Here is a 16,317-nt window from a genome sequence, read left to right as displayed (position 1 = left end):
TTGTTGATTTGTTTTCTAGGTGGATAAATTCTGGATCAAAGTCTACTTGGTTATCTTGGTTGATTAGAAGGTACAGCATAACTTTTTTCTATGTTTATTTTCCTTTATTGATTTTTCACAAATCTCAACAACAAATTGCACATTTTAAAAGTTCAGGTTGATTTAGAATAAATATACACGTGTGGTTTTACCAATGAAATAAAAAAATGTTTCTTGAGCCCTTTGAGTGATGCAGGTTTCTTCCACAAGTAAAAACACTGTGTGAGCAACAGAAAATGTCTCCAATCCTTAATTTTGCTTCTGTTATTTAAATCCTAAGGTTTTTCAGCTTTTCTGTGGAAGAGAAGCTAGGGCAAGAAATATTTAAGTGTCATTAACACAAAGGACAGAATTTGGAAAAGGAGGTGGGAAAGATTTGGGAAAGAAAGGGTAAAGTTGTGTGGCCTGGGGGATTGGGGGTGGAAGAGGACTGGCTGATGCAGAGGGAGAGAAGTTATTCAGTTATTCAAAGCTGAGCTTCATATCAGAGACCAGAAGCTGTAACAGAGTGACTACCTTCTCTGGCTGTCTGCATGCCCTTGAATGTCAGCGATGCTGGTATATCACAGTTGTGTGGGGAGAGTGGAGTGGTGTTGGTGTGCTGCCAACCATGTCCAGCAACGTAACCAGAAGGAGCAGCGCTGTATGTCATATAAGGTGGCACTTGGGCTGGGGTAGGGTAAGGAGCCATGCTGGATGTTGGCACAAAACTGCTGACGGCTGGGAGACCATTTGGTGCCTGAAATCGACAGGAGAAGAAAAGTGGTAGAGGGAAGAAAATAATTATATTTGAAAAATAGAAAGCAGGTTCTTAGGAAGAAGTAGAAAGTTGGCCTTAAGCAAGTTATTTAACTATAATCTGACAAGTTCTGATTTAAAAGATTTTATTTCATGTTATTAAGACAAAAGACACAGCACAAACCCCAGAGAGAGTTGATTTATTATTTTTCACTACTCTGGGCAATAGCAGAGCAATAGCAATTGGGGGAGGGAAGAAATGATACTTATCAAGCTCCCTAACAATTTGATCAGCTATATCTTATTTTCTTTGCTATTTCCTTGAAGTGTCTATGCGAGTTCATAGTGAATGTTTCCCTTCTAATATAAAAGACAACAGAGCACAGCTATCAATAGGAAGTCACAATGCACATGATCTTCCTTAAATGTGGCATAGTTTGTGTTTTAGCTCTCTTACTACTTAAATGTGTATTTGACAAAGGAAAAGCAAACAACAGGGTTTTTGTTTTGATTTTTCTTGTTAGGGTTTTCTCAACCTAGTGATTCTTACCCTTGGGACCAGGGGGCTGGGCAGAATCTGTGGATAGAGTTCAGGGGTCTGTGAACTTGAATGGTAAATAAATTACATATTTATTTTTGCTAACCTTTGGTTTCCTTTACAATCCGGTACAATTTATTTTATGCTTTTAAAAACAATACCCTGAGAAGAGATCCATAAGCAACACCAGATTGCCAAAGGGGACCATGACATGCAAAAAGAATAAGAACCTCTGACATAACTGGAGTATGGGTGAGAAATTAATTTTCTATCAGGATTTTTTTCAAGGATGCCTCCTGTTTCTATTATAAACATTTAATAAACCATTTTTAAAGTGTTTGGACAATTCATTTTTAAAAGTTTCATGAATTTTAAAGTTATATCAATGAATTATTAGAAATAAATTTAAAATCATAGTTTTCCAAAACAAAAACAAAAACAATCAATCGGGGGAAAAAAAACTCTTCAGGAAATGGTGCACTTATGGAATCCAAAAGAATACTGTTGTTATTGTTACTATTAACACCACCAAAAAGTCTCTGAATTATTATAATCTTGATTCTGGCATGGACTTCCTTTGTGCTCTTCAAATCAGCTAATTTTTTTTGTCTCACTTTCTACATTGTTAAAAAGCAAAGAATACATCTTGCTTTCTTAATGGTAACATGAGTGAACTAAAATTTTGACATTTTACTAATGAAAGTATGACTGAGAAAATTAACTTTTCAAAACATTTCCCCCTTATTCAAGATCCATGCACATATATATAATGTCTTGGACATATATATACACATATACATAAATGCATGTATCTTTTATGCTGGAAATATATGTATATATGCTTATATATGTTCAAGAAACTCTAATAAGTAGATTCTACTTATCTTTTCAAAAGCAACATTTAAATAATAAAAAGGTATTTTACCTACTAGATAAGTTCCTTCCAAAATGTAAAATCCTATGACTGGCTATTTTCTAATTTAATTTGCATAATTTAATACAATTTGCTGTAATTTTTATTCTATTACTGGTTGATGAGAAAATTATGTTCCTTTCATTGACATTACCTACAAATTTCTATTATACCCTAGTCTGTTTTAAGAAATTTTTTCCCTTAATTTCCTAGGAAATTTTACTAAAGCAGATCACTGCATCTGTAAGAATACAATAAATTTCCAACTGGAGCTTTTCATTAAAAATTCATTCTTTGGCTAAGAGTTGAAACACATAAAACTGGATATATACTTTCATCCTTTGTGATTATTTTAGAGGTAATGTCAGGGGCTCTTTCAGGAAGCTCCATTACTCTAAAAAGGGCAAGTACTGGGGAGACTAAGGAAAGAAATCTTTGACCAAAATTTATTGCTGACTAATTTGACCTAGCCAATAATAAATTTAAGATGTTTTAAGATATTTTTGAGGATTTTTCAGTAGACTAGGAAAAATTAGTTTCCAAAGGTGAATTTCATTACTCTTTTTGAAAGCTTTTCACATGTGTAGCTAGTGTTCTACATGGCTACTATAAACAGTGAGCACTAAATTTCACCTTTCAGTTCTAGAGTTTTTCCTTAGCTAAGACATAAATTGGGCAGCTGAGTGGCTCAGTGGATTGAGAGCCAGGCCTAGAGACTGGAGGTCCTAGGTTCAAGTCCGGCCTCGGACACTTCCAGCTGTGTGACTTTGGGCAAGTCACTTGACCCCTACTGCCCACCCTTACCACTCCTGGGCCAAGGACGGTCCCTAGCCTGGATGAAAAAGGAGGAGGGTTGGGCGTGGGGCTAGCAACCCCACCCTGTAAAAACTACATCTGCTAAAGAAACTGCAACCTAAAGTAGGGGCAGCTGGGCTAGCTCAGTGGATTGAGAGCCAGGCCTAGAGACGAAAAGGTCCTAGGTTCAAGTGCGGGCTCAGACACATCCCTGCTGGGTGACCCTGAGCGACTATGTGTCCCATTGCCTATGTGTCCCATTGCCTACTGGTTGTGGCCCTATGCTCCTTGAATGGAGTCCCAGGATTAAAAAAAAAAAAAAAGACATAAATTTGTACTATTTGGTGTTTTATATTCCAGTAATCCACAAGAAATCCTATTTCCTACAGAGAAATGAATAACATATAGTACACAGCTTTAAAAAGCTCAAAATTGCTTTTTTTCAAAAAATGAAACGGCTCATCATTAAATTTGTAATAACAGCCGCATCAAATGCCTAATTATGCTAAAACTCATCATATATAACACTTTTGTTGGGGGAGACCCTTCAGTCACTTCAAACTTATAAATTTTGCAGTCATAAAAAAAAGGATTTGGTGAAGGAATTTTATTTCTCCCTCTTCTCAATATCCATTTTTTTTTACCTCTTCCTTTTTTTCCTACATTTTTAAACAAACTCTTTTCTGAAGTTTCTGCTTTTTTAAAAATTGCTTCCTCCCTCTTAATGTTAGTTTTCCCCTTGTATCTTTGTCTTCTAAATCATCATCAATGTTTCCCTCTCTTGCTATTTAAACTTTCCAGCTATATATTGTTCTGGAGCCTACACCTCACTAACAACATGAAGGTCTCCCTCTGAAGAAACACTTTACTTTGAGCTTCTCTGTGAAACAATTCTGGATCAGGTTCTTATCTCAAATAATACTTTTTTGGAACCTAGGGGAATGTGGAATACTGGAATCTGGCCAACATTGCCTTCAGGTGGCTCCCTACATGACTAGATTTACTAGCTCAGGGTAGGTAGGCTGCTAATTTGCTTCCTTTTTTTCATGTCAGCTCAATTTCTGCATCTTCAGGGCTCCAACCTTGGTGTTTGTTAGGAATCTCATTATTATTAAACACTTTATAGCACTTTAAAATTTGCTAGAGATTTTAGAGTAATTTTTACTATGTACTCCTCTCAAAAACCCCTATGAGATTAACCTTGTCATCTTCCTTTAATAGCACAGGAAGGCCAAAAGACTTTGTCTAACATGCAGAATGACAAAATGTCCCTTTAAATGGTATATCTAGAAATATTTTATTTTTTCCTGAAGCTAAATAATGACCTCACTCTAAGAAAGTTTTTTTAAAACATATCCTTAACTTTATATACTTTGGAGAGATGAAGGCTCAGATTCTGAACATTTCCTCTGCCACCTTCACTATACATACACTCTGGAAACTCCATAAACACTTCCATTTTCTCACTTTTATTTAGAAAGTGCCACTGCTAAAAACCACAGGTCACCCTGAGACAAAGTCAACTGATATTTATGAAACCACTAAAGGAGTAAAATTTTCCACTGCAAAGAAAGAAATACTACAGGTTCCACATTAAATCAGTACATGAGTCTAAACTTCCAGATTGTTTTTAATGTTTTCAAAGAAGAATATTAACCAATATGAAAAGCTATTAACTAAAGACTCCCAAATGTACATTGTAAATGTAATAGAAGCAAACACTCTTATTCCATTTAATGAGATTGTAAATACAATTTATAAATCAACCAATAATATGGAATCTCCTGGGAGGAGTAAAAAATTCCAAATGAAATATCAGTAATGAAAATTTCTTCTTCAAAAATGTCTTTACCTAATGATGCTATAAATAAAATCTCAATCCATTAGCCTCCTTTACATGTGTATATTCTATCAAGATCCACAATAGTTCTTTAAAAAAAAAAAAAAGGAATGTGCTAAGATTCCCCAGAACACATCTGTATTCTGCCTGGTTTTGAAAATTATATTTACTAGTATTACTAGAAACAGACAAAAGGGAATGCCCTAGAAAGAGCACTTTTTTTGTTGTTGGGCTTTCTCAAAAAATAGAAAACGAAGCCTGCTAATGTTAAAGGAAACAACAAACATTAACTTGGACAGATGGTAAATAGTAGAGGATAATAGAGCCTGGTATGCATGGGATCACCAAGAGTTGGCCATGATTGAATAACGGAATAATAACAATAATGTTAAAAGATATGATATTAGAGATAACTTTTAAAACATTGTAGCTTGAGTGAAGCTTTAAATTTAATTAAAATTAAAATGAGCAAATTGAAAAATTATAGAAAATAACTAAAATTACTGGGATTCATATAGGTCTCTGACCTCAAAAAGCCACAGTTATTACACAGATGAAATTTTTGTCAAAATATGTGTTATGTTGTCTTTGAATGCATACTTTGTCATAGTGTGAGTATTGTCTTCTGTGAGACCAAAATAATAACAGCTATTGAAAAGCAATAATTCTAACCTATGTATCCTAATGTTTAAATTTGAAGTCTTCGTGTCTCTTTTCTACCTTGGCATAGAAGCCTGTTAGTATCCAAACAATTGTGACCATGGAGGAAACTGGTATAACAACTGTCTGCTGTTAAAAGGTATAGACTATTCTTTAAATTCTAGGAATTGTCTGTCTCTGCATTAATTTCTCTCTTAAAGAAACCCAGAGGAAAAAAGCCATCTTCCTTACCCAATCTTTTACCCACTCAACATTTCCAAATGACTATTCCTTCAAGCTCATTTGAGTTTGCTTTTTGTTGGCACTTTTGTAAAGTAAACTTGGCTAAAAATACAAATGTACTTTACCTGTAATTCCAATCTCAGAATCATAAGCAAGGAAAATCATGAAGATGTGTTAATAAACAAAGATCCCTAAATGTTTTGTGTAAAAATTTTTTTGACTGCGAAACCCTTCCCTTAATCCAATGTGTACTAAGCTGAGTGAAAACAAAAAATCTGACAAAATGAAATGGCAGTAGTAATTGTGGTTATCAAGTTGAAGATCTAAATGTCATCATGGAATGGAAAACTATGAAACACTGATATTTTTCTTACATTTTATAATTTTTAAAATGTTACCTTTAAAATATTGTACAAATTGACATCATATCACCTTTTAAAAATGTGAACTTTTGTGAAAGCATTATATTTGACATTTGATAAGTTTCATCATCAATGTTTTGCTTTTTAATACTCTTGGTTAAAATCAACCAATCTAAATAATACTTTCATAATTGAAGTTGTTATAATTTCTAAGGAAGAAGTGTTATTTACCTGAAAAAATTTCACATTATGTACAGTATAATTACCTAATTTAATTTATTTGATGTCAATATGAAGCTTCTTAAAGAATCATCTATTTATTAATGCAATCAATGTATCCTCTACTAGAAAGTCAATTACTTAAATAATTCACTTTGAAAATAACATTCGTGCCTATAAAATACTATTTTAATACAGCATACAAATGAAGAGCTCATTTTCCATAAAAGTTTTAGATTAATTATAATCTCTGAATCCAAGTATTTACACATGTGGTTCAACTAAGAATTATTCTTAGTTTCATGTTATATGTGCTATCTATCCTATTGAATATGTGCTATATTATCCTCTTTCCTATCCCCACAATTCTGATTTAATGCTCCAGAAAATCTACCCTTCAATTTTCTTTTCAATAATGTAGTAAATATGTAAGTTTTTTAAATATCTTGGAAACGTTGGTGGATTGTCTGCAATGAATTTACAAAGTAATTTAAACTAACATGAGTTAGTTTAATAAATAGTATGCAAAGGGATATATATGGGCTAAATTCCCATCATTTCTTGTGAAATCTTTTGTATTATGTGATGATGATCACTACCAATTATATGTTCCCAATACCAAAGTTGGAAGAGAATTAACCATGAGAGAATCAAGGAAGATATTGCTTCATGGAGTAAGAAGCAGAGTAGCAATAATAATATCTAAAATTTTTATCTGCTGATAAAGGCAAACTGAATTCACTAATTACTATGTGCAGAATATTCCAAGTTGTTCCAGGTGGTAGGAGATGTGGACTACTAAAATGTTCCATAAAATAACAATCATACAGTGTAGTAACATAAAAACACACTAGAAAAATTATGCTGAGCTTTCCTTCACACATGTGAATATGTAGCTGAAAAATGTGCATAAGGCTCTAATTATGAAGAATAAAGCAGACATTCTTTAGAGCTTAAATTGGAAAGCAAAAACACCAGCATAGAGGAGCCAATCAAATCTAACCTTTTTGTTGTTTCAATTTCTTATATAGAATCACAGAATTTGAGAATCAGAAGAGACTTGAGTGTCCATCCTAGTCCAACCCAAACAGAAAAGGAATCTCCACTATAATATACCAATGAATCATGATCTAATATCTACCTATTGAAGACCTCCTCTTCATAAGAAAGGTCATTACATTTTTGGACAGCTCTGTTAGGAAGTTTTCCCGAAGAAAAAAATTAAACTTGCCTCTTTGAAACCCCATCCCCCCATTAGTATAATTTGAAAGTTACCTTGGTGGATTTTTAAGACTTGAGCCCTAAGAATCTGGATTTTCTCCTTAGATAAATGACTCAGACCCTGCAAGGTTACACTTCTACACTTATAAAATGGAGAATGAATATGTAATATGCACCTATACTGTACAGTATAAGGAAGTTAAATAATGATATCTATTTTGTTCATAAATGCCCTTTAACAGTAACAAATTGTATAAATATTATGAATTGTGACCTTTTTGACATACAAACCAAAATGCTGGACACTTGTATACCATGAGTTTTGCATTTTAGATTGAAAATTGATGGCATTTTCAAAAGTAATATTAATGAGCTTTTTTGGACAATGAAAAGACATGTAATTAAAAGTTATTTGAATCTCCAAATCTCTACTACAGGCTTATTTTTGATCTACAGAATCAGACTGGTGATAATGGATTTCTTCCTGATCTTGGAGTCAGAAAGAGCTGTGTTCAAATCCTTCCTCAGATACTTACAGTGTGACCTTCAGCTAATCATTTAACCTTTCTAAGCCCAAGTTTTCTTATCTGTAAAATTATAATAATGATAATACTTTATAGTAAAGAACTACCTTGCAGAAAAACTTAAATGGAATAAAATGTGTAAAATGTTTTGCAAACTTTAAGGTGATGTGTTTAATATTTAAATTTAGCTTAATTTAAAATTAAAATACCCAACACATTTTTAGTATTTGAATCCTTAGAAAACTAACAACAATGCACTCAAAGACTTCAAAGTGGTTAGACATTTTTTCATTACTTAAACGTCTGCATTATTTTTAGTTGTCTGAATGTAAAATATTATAGTTCATACAAAAGTAGAATGCAAATAAAAATTTCCATGTATTATTTTGACATACACCAACTTTCTCTTTGGTGTGAAAAAAAAATCAGTTTTCAGCCTTAGTTTTCTCCTCCTGAGCACATACATTATTTATTTGACTTGCTGGTTTCTTTCAGTTCTCTGTCTGGTTCAGTTCTGAGATTTACTGAATCTGAATATTCAATCTGTCAAATTGAATGTAATGTAAGCAATTTTATTAAAATGTAATAAAATGTAATAATAATAATAAAATGTAAGCAATTTTATTAAAGTTTGGAATGCATCTTGAAGCAAATAACTCAATGTTCAAATTTGTATACCTTTTTAAAAAATTGTTTTAGCTACCTTAGATATGAATAAAATTTATTTAAATTTGTTTTTTAAAAGATTTGGTTAAATGATAGGAAAAGAGACTCAAGGTCTTTTTTGAATTGAGAAACTATATACCAATAGATTTCATCAGCCATAAAGAGGCAGCCCAAGAGACCAATAAAAACCTTTCCATCTGTATATTTCTCCTTTCAGATGATGCATAATAATGTCTCTCAAAGTCCTTGGAGACCTTCTGAAGACTGAACTCAAGAAAATAATATGTTATGTTCTTAAATTCATAAAAGTGAATTCAACCACTAAAATGTCAGCATTAATCATAATAATGTATGTATGTGATATGTATATCTCCTACTTGTTCAGAAAGGTAACACCAAAGAACTCTTCATAGTTTTTCTTACCAATGTTACTTTTAGCAGGAATAGCATCTACAAAGAGAAAACTCTTTCCTTGTTAATAAATGTTTTTTTGTAGGGGTTAATGTATTACTGAAGAGGAGTAAAATATACTGAGTCTCGACAGGAAATTAAAAAGATCTTCTAGTCTTCACTGGCTCCTTAACAGTGGTATTAATTTGGACAATTCTCAAACTTCTGTTTTTCAGGAGTTTCTTACATCATTGGCTTGAAGGGAGAATGCAATGAGATAATGCATATGAAAGATTTTTTAAATCTATATTTAAGTTATTAAAGTGGGGCAAGGAAAGTTTTTGTAAAGGGAAGAGTCATCTGTGTTTTCCAAGAGTTTAATATAAGCAAAAAGCTCAACTTACATTAGTTATCTTTCTTTCTTGAAAGAGAAATCTTTAAACTTAAAAAAAAAAAGGCACCTAGAGTAAGCCAGGTATTTGGAATTTTCAGAATTCAGACAATTCGGACTTGAGGTATGCTTTGGGTATGAGTAATATAGAAACATTTGAGTATATTTGTAACTTACAAGTCTCAGTATATACTTAAGTGCTGTGTGTACTTGGCTGTTGAATTTAGATTAAAATTCTAGGGTGATTAAAAAAATAAATAAATAAAAAATTCTAGGGTGATAATCTTTATTTGGCTTGGGTTTTGTTGTAGTTGTTGCAGCAGTTGGTTAGCTTTCTTTGAAAAATGGGGGAGGGAAGGAAATAAAAATTAAACAGTCTACCACCATTTAGTACAATTTGAGGTTTTCCCAACTAAATCTCTTTTGGGAAGATTATGATTTAACCTTTAATCATCAAATGCTACTTTTACTAAGTTTATCTAGTTGCTCCACTTCCCCGAGTGGTAGGTTTGGGTTTATGATGGCCACAGTAATTCCGGGAAGTGTTTAAAATTAAGAATAAAGTGCATAATCCCGAAGCCAGAAAGTACCCGAAAACGGGTTGTCTTGACTCTCAAATCAGCAATGGTAGGCATTAATTAGAAACCTCTATTTAAAGACTTCAGTAGAACTTCCAATAGGAGGACGAATTTGAAAAGAGAACACCAGCTGAATTTGGATCTACAAATATAGACTTCTGTACCTTTTTTTCTCCCTTTCCATTCTGGGCAGTTCTGAGTCATCAGAAACATCTGCCAGAGACTGGCAGGGGGGTGAGTAAAGGGGTTGTTGTCAGGCCTCAAACATCTTTCCCGACCCCAGGAAGGAGCTACTTTTGTCATGTTTCATCTCTTCCTCCTCTTCCTGGGATGCTGGACTAGAAAATGCTAATCAGACCTGACTGTCCTTGCCTCCTACCTTTATCCAACGTGATCCTGAAACTCTCCACGTCTGAGTCTGACCCTGTCATTTCTCCTATCTTCACAACTAGGCTCTGCACCTCCTGAGGGTAAGGTTTGGGAGTGGGGGATTGAGAGTGGAGAGATTTGTGCTACTCAGGCAAGAAAGTTTCCCCTGGTTCTGGCATCGCAGTGAAATCACAAGACTATTCAGTCAGTCCTGCATATCTTAGGGCTGGTGTAAATGAGTCACATGAAGAAAATATTTCCTCTAAATTTTGGGATGCATTTGTGATTCCCCACTTTGGACTAATATAAAATAACTCTGGGGAACTGGAGAGGTTCAAAGTAGGCGGAAATAAATAGAGAAAAGGAACTTTAAACTTTCAGATTAGCAGTGCTCCTAGGAAGAACAAAATTGAGAAATCCTGGCTTTTTACATTTTAATAATTCAGTATAGGATTCTTGACAGTGAAAGGATCGGACTATTTCCCACCTTCAGAAAAATCCATAGAATCATACCATTCAAAATTGGGAGGAACCTTAGGGATCATCTGCAAGTCACTTAATTGGTCTCTCCTACTTTCATTTTCCTAGCTTGTAAAATGGAGATAATCATAGGTATAGAGAGAACAATTTTGTGTATCAAATGTATGTAAAGAACGCGGTTAAGCTTGTCGGTTGTCCATTGTTATTATAATTAGCTAGTCCTATCCGCTCCTTTTGCAGATAAGGAAGCTGAGACAGTAAAAATAGTCATAATTCAAACCCAGGTGTTCTGACTCTTCACTGTACCACTGGGCTTAAAAAACATCCACTATAAATTCCAGAATCATCAGTCTCTGAGTGTGCCATTTCAGAGGAAATCTGGACCCTTCCTAAAAGTTGAGCTCCCGGGCTTCCCCCTCGTCCCGCGTCTTTCCTTACCTGTCCATATTTGACCTCCTGCTCCAAAGACCCTTTCTCCAGCCCATTGACCGGGTGCGGGGCAGGGGCGGAGAAGTTGTTGCGGCCCAAACTGCTCCACTCTTCTACCTTTGGACTGTGGTAGGGGGAGCTGTCGCTCACTGCGGTGGAAGTACAGGAAAAAGGCAGAAGTTAGGCGGGCTAGAGCCTGGCAGAGGCTGCTCGAGGACTCTATGATTTCGGAGGGGGTGGGAGGTATCTACCCTCTCCTCCAGTTCTCCTAATATCCCCAGAAAGGAGTAAAGTGATGTCTCTAAATCCTGAGTCTCAAAGCTCAAATTCCTCTTTTGTCTTCCCCCAGCCGTCCTCAGCACTGGGCCACTCTTGAACTTTTCGAAGTTAAGGTATAGCCTGGGTTATGCTCCACTCAGAATGAGTCTCCAATGGCCCTTTCTCTTAACTACTCCAGCAAGATTTTTCCTTTTCCAAAAATGGGGCTTTTATTTTCCGCCTGACTTTACGTGGGAAAACTGGAGGAGGAAATCTGGGAAAGCGTGATTCTTTTCATAATCAGGGAAAGAAAATGAAGAGGCAAGATGGAGAGCCTGCCTCGTCTCCATCTTAAACCCAAAATTAATTGGAGGCTGACCAAGATCAAGGAGGAGGACCCAGAAGATGTAAAGACTGCACACATCTCGGGGTTAGAGTGAATGCGATTGTGTCTACTAATATCCCTCTCTGTTTCAAATTTGTGTAAATCAATGGAATTCAGTTCTTAATCTGGGATCCATGATCCATTTTTTTCTGGGGCTGAGAGCAAATTCCTGAACTTGGAGAGAACCCCCACCCCGTTTTCAATAATCTAGAACTAAAATTTAGCATTTCCTTCAATTATGAATTAAAAACAAAACCAAACATTATTCCTGAGAAGGTGGTGTTTCTTTCCCTAGACTGCCAAAGGGAAAGGGAATACAAAAAATATGAAAAGGTTAAGAACTACTAGTAGAAATACTGTCAAAATCCTTTGAAAGCATATAGACATGAATTATACATATGTAGAAGAGATTAGAGTACCCACTTCTCCCACGGGTACTTCTGGCCTGGATTGTCTGATACACATTATTAATGGTAGGGAATGTCGGAATGTGTATGTCAGCAAGGTGTCCGATATGACTAGTAGAAATATTTATAAGAAAATAAAGGACTGTGAAAATGAATAATTTGTCCACCACCCTAAAATTCGGGACTTTATAGAGAGGATTAGAGAAAGAGTGGTTATACAAAAGGAAGAGAATAAAAATAAAAGAAGCTTTAATAATTCAAAACTTTAGGAAAAGGATCGAGGTTCAGGAATCCTTTTGGTTTCTAATCAACATATACAAACATAAGCGGCAAAAACAATTCTAAAAGCCTAAGGCAATGCTTATTCATTTTCTATTATATACTTCTTTTAAAAGAGACACTAGGTTAAAGACAAACGCACTTCACATCATTTTATTTTGAAGTGACATGGATTGAAGGATTAGGCTTTCCTCCCCCGCCCCTTCCCATATATATAAACAATGAGGAAATGCTAAAGAGCATTGATTAAGTGGAATATTAGTTTTTCACAAGCAAAATTTTGAATACTTGAGTATTAAAAACAATACATCAAAATGAAGATTTTACCCTCCTCGTTCACTAGTCAAAGAAACTGCCAACTGACATTTAGTCTAACTACGTTTTCTGTGGGAGAAGTTTCTTTTAAATTTTGTCTACCCCTTTGAATGAGTTTCCCCCACAAATTAATTAAGTCGTGTTCTCATTTGGATTGAGCTCTGTTCCAGATCAGAGCTGTCTATATCTCTTCGTCTTCCGTAGCGAAATGTAGTCGATGGGAATCAGCCAGCAGATGTCTTAAGAAACTGAGATCTCTCAGAGAGCCCCAATTCCTGCAGATCTCACACTTTCCCATGAATAGGAGCTTCCTTTAAATGTCAGCGAGGTCAGTTTATCCTATAAATCAAGGGCAAACAACCCTCAGAATGCAGCTTCCAGTTCACCCTAACTTGGCTGGCTCTGAAGAGGGTAATAAGAATTACGTTTTTAAAAGAGTCTTTTAAATGCTATTATCCACAGCAAGGGAATGAAAAGTCAAGCCTCTTGTTTAGTTACTGCAAGAGGCAACTGTGCCTATGTGGTGTTAATAAAGGAGGAAATAATTAAAGGTATCTACCCTTCCCAAAATGGAATTGTCCCTCTGGTCTTTTCAAACGTACTGAAAACAGTTAGAAAAGAAAGGTGTACACTCCTCAGTCCTTGCTATTATTTGAGGTCTGCCTCTTTGGGCGCTTTGACTTGAAGATGTTTTAACAGCTTAGTAAAAGAAAACAAACTTCGCCTACGGAAACACGGATAGCCGTGGACCTCAGGGAGCCAATCCACCCCACAGAAAAGACACTCCCTGGTCTATCAACAAGGAAAAAGGTCATGGGAGGAAAAAGTGTGTACCGGGGCCTGAGGCTGGAGGTTAGACGGAGGAAGGGAAGATGAACCATCCTTTAGCCGCTAAAAGCGAGAAATCAAAAGCACAGCTTTGACTATGGTATTCTAGATTCAGAGGAAATTGAAATAAGGGGAAGACAAACGGAGAGTAAATAGTTCGAAGGAGAGACGGGGAATGGGGGGGGGGGAGACTGAGTATAAGGACTTTTAGTATAAGGAATCGCTATGGACAAAATTAATGGTTAAAAGATCTATCAACAAGAATGAGAAGATTTTAGGCAAAGAGAAACAGTTATCAACAAGGATTGACACTATCTCCCTCTCACTTCCTTCCTCAACCCTCTACCCCTTAAATGAAAGAAAAGAGGAAAGAATGGTAACAAAGCAGAAAATTAGTCCCTGGGAGGAGAACAAGGCAAAATAACCGATGGTTTTCTATTTTGGCTCACTTGCTATTTCGTAAAGAGAAGCATAAGAATGAAACCAATTAGGTGACATTTGAACTTCCTGTCTGAGCAAATTTGGCCTGATTGCGAGAATCCGAGAAGGGGAACCCTGCAATTTCAATGAAAAGCCCTTGCTACGTGAGTCTGCATCTGAGAATAGAGACTATGCTTATCTCGGTGAAGAGTAAGTGTGTTCCCTCTCCCTTCTGGGCTGCTATTTAAATCTAAAGTTATGCTGCATTTGGATTCGAAATTTGAACGAAATTCTAGAAGATAACATCTAGGGCATATCGTGAAGGAAGGAGAAAGAAAGAAAGGTAAAAGGAGCATGTGAAGCATGAGTTTGGTTGGGAAGGAGTCTGCTTCTGAGGCTGGCAGCTTGAGATGAAGGGGATAAAACAGCGATTGCAAACGCAAAGGCAGAGAAGGGAGCACTGCTTCCCAATAAAAATCTTCCCGTTCTATAACGGGATCAGAAGGACAATCCGGAGACAGTAGTTCCCCATGTGGAGGACACGAAAGCTGTTTGAAAGTCTTAAAGAAAGGCGAGGATGGGGCAAAAGATGAATATCGTTGCCACTATTCCCTCCCTCCCAGGCCCCAGGCGCGCCTTAGCCCAACCTTACCTTGGTCTGTAATGGAGCGGATTCCCAGGATGTCCGTGACAGAGTGCGAAGAGGGCCAGGTTCTAGGCATGGCCATATTGCCAGGAATTCCAGGCACTCCGGGAGGAGTGGGTACTTTGGCTGCCGCGGCAGTAATAGGACTTGGATAGGAATATATATGGTTATAAGGCAAGGCGGGCTGCGGTGGTGGCTGATGCTGTTTGTAAGAGTCGTACTGGCTCTGCTGAGACAGGTTCCCAATCTTGTTGCGCAGGATTCGGCTGATGGAACTGACAGAAGGAACGTTGTACTTGTCACACACACCGTCTGCTAACAAACGATCGCGGATCTCCCAGGCAAAGATTCCTGGGTCCCTCTGTTTGTAGGTCCTGATATGTTTCACCACCGTGGGGGTAGTAACGCGAGGTTTGCTGCCCCCAATGGCCCCAGGTAAGATGGAGCCAGTCTCATTGTAGCGCGCCAGTATCTTACTGACACAGCCGTGGGATACCCTTAACTGTCGGCTGATGTCACAGGGTCGGATGCCCAATTGGGCCAGTTCCACAATTCGGAGTCTGATGGCGTTGGGTAGAGGCCTCCCGTTCACGAATACCCCTCCCAGCTGGTTGACCTCCCCGAAAGCTGGCTCTGTAAAAGAACATACACGCAAACAATGCGCGCGCTCGCGCGCGCACAGGAACACACACTGTCAGATCACCCTTAGTCCTCCTTCCCGAAGCTCTAGAAAAATAAATAAAGAGAAGCCCTGGGATATCCCCTCTAGAGTATGTCAACGAATACTCCTTCCTCCTCCAGCCCTAAACCAAAGTGGGTCTTCAAATCGCAGGGTTCGGAAGCCTCACTGAAATGAACTGTCCCACTGCTTAATGCCCCATCCTCCTCCCGCAGCCCAAGCTCCTCAGTTGGCTCCATAGGCAAACAAATTACAGTTAAGAGGAAAGTTGTAGGGCCATAGGCTTTCTCCAAACTTTCCAGAATGGACTAGGGCGTATCAGACCCATTTTTTGGAACTTAAATTAGTCCATCGGATCCACATACACCCTATGCTCAGTTTGATAGTCTGCCCAGCCAGATTCATAGACAAATTCGAGGGGAAGTCAAATGTGTTGTGTCCCTGTCCAACAAAATGCCACCATTGTGATTTCTAGTGTTCCACGTTGTAAAAGCTCCTTTACTCTAATGGCTTTAATAATCACTCAGCCACCCATTAGATCTTTCTACTCTGTACTGCTGACCTTTAACTCATTGTTACAACTTGTAGAAACATGAGCAAAGTCAATAAGCAAGTTGTGACTCTCCGGCAACAAATTCTCTCTCTCTCTCTCTCTCTCTCTCTCTCTCTCTCTCTCTCTCTCTCTCTCTCTCTCTCTCTCTCTCTCTCTCTCTCTCTCCCCCCTTT

The 16,317-nt window shown here is 36.9% G+C and overlaps 1 protein-coding gene across 1 annotated transcript; it reads right to left on the bottom strand.

Moving 5' to 3' along the window:
- Positions 1 to 523: 523 nt before the first annotated feature.
- PAX9 (paired box 9) lies at positions 524 to 15,830 on the bottom strand. Its single transcript, XM_044659949.1, has 4 exons — positions 15,761 to 15,830; positions 14,919 to 15,545; positions 11,384 to 11,523; positions 524 to 778 (listed from the first exon to the last, which is right to left on the bottom strand). Exons 1-4 carry the CDS (start codon positions 15,828 to 15,830, stop codon positions 524 to 526), a joined length of 1,092 nt encoding a protein of 363 aa, XP_044515884.1.
- Between the last annotated feature and the right edge of the window lie 487 nt (positions 15,831 to 16,317).

The sequence above is a fragment of the Gracilinanus agilis genome, chromosome 2, assembly GCF_016433145.1.
Source record: "Gracilinanus agilis isolate LMUSP501 chromosome 2, AgileGrace, whole genome shotgun sequence".
Classification (NCBI taxonomy): domain Eukaryota; kingdom Metazoa; phylum Chordata; class Mammalia; order Didelphimorphia; family Didelphidae; genus Gracilinanus; species Gracilinanus agilis.
Note: the sequence above shows the minus strand (reverse complement) of the source record. Positions and strands in the feature narration are given on the sequence as shown.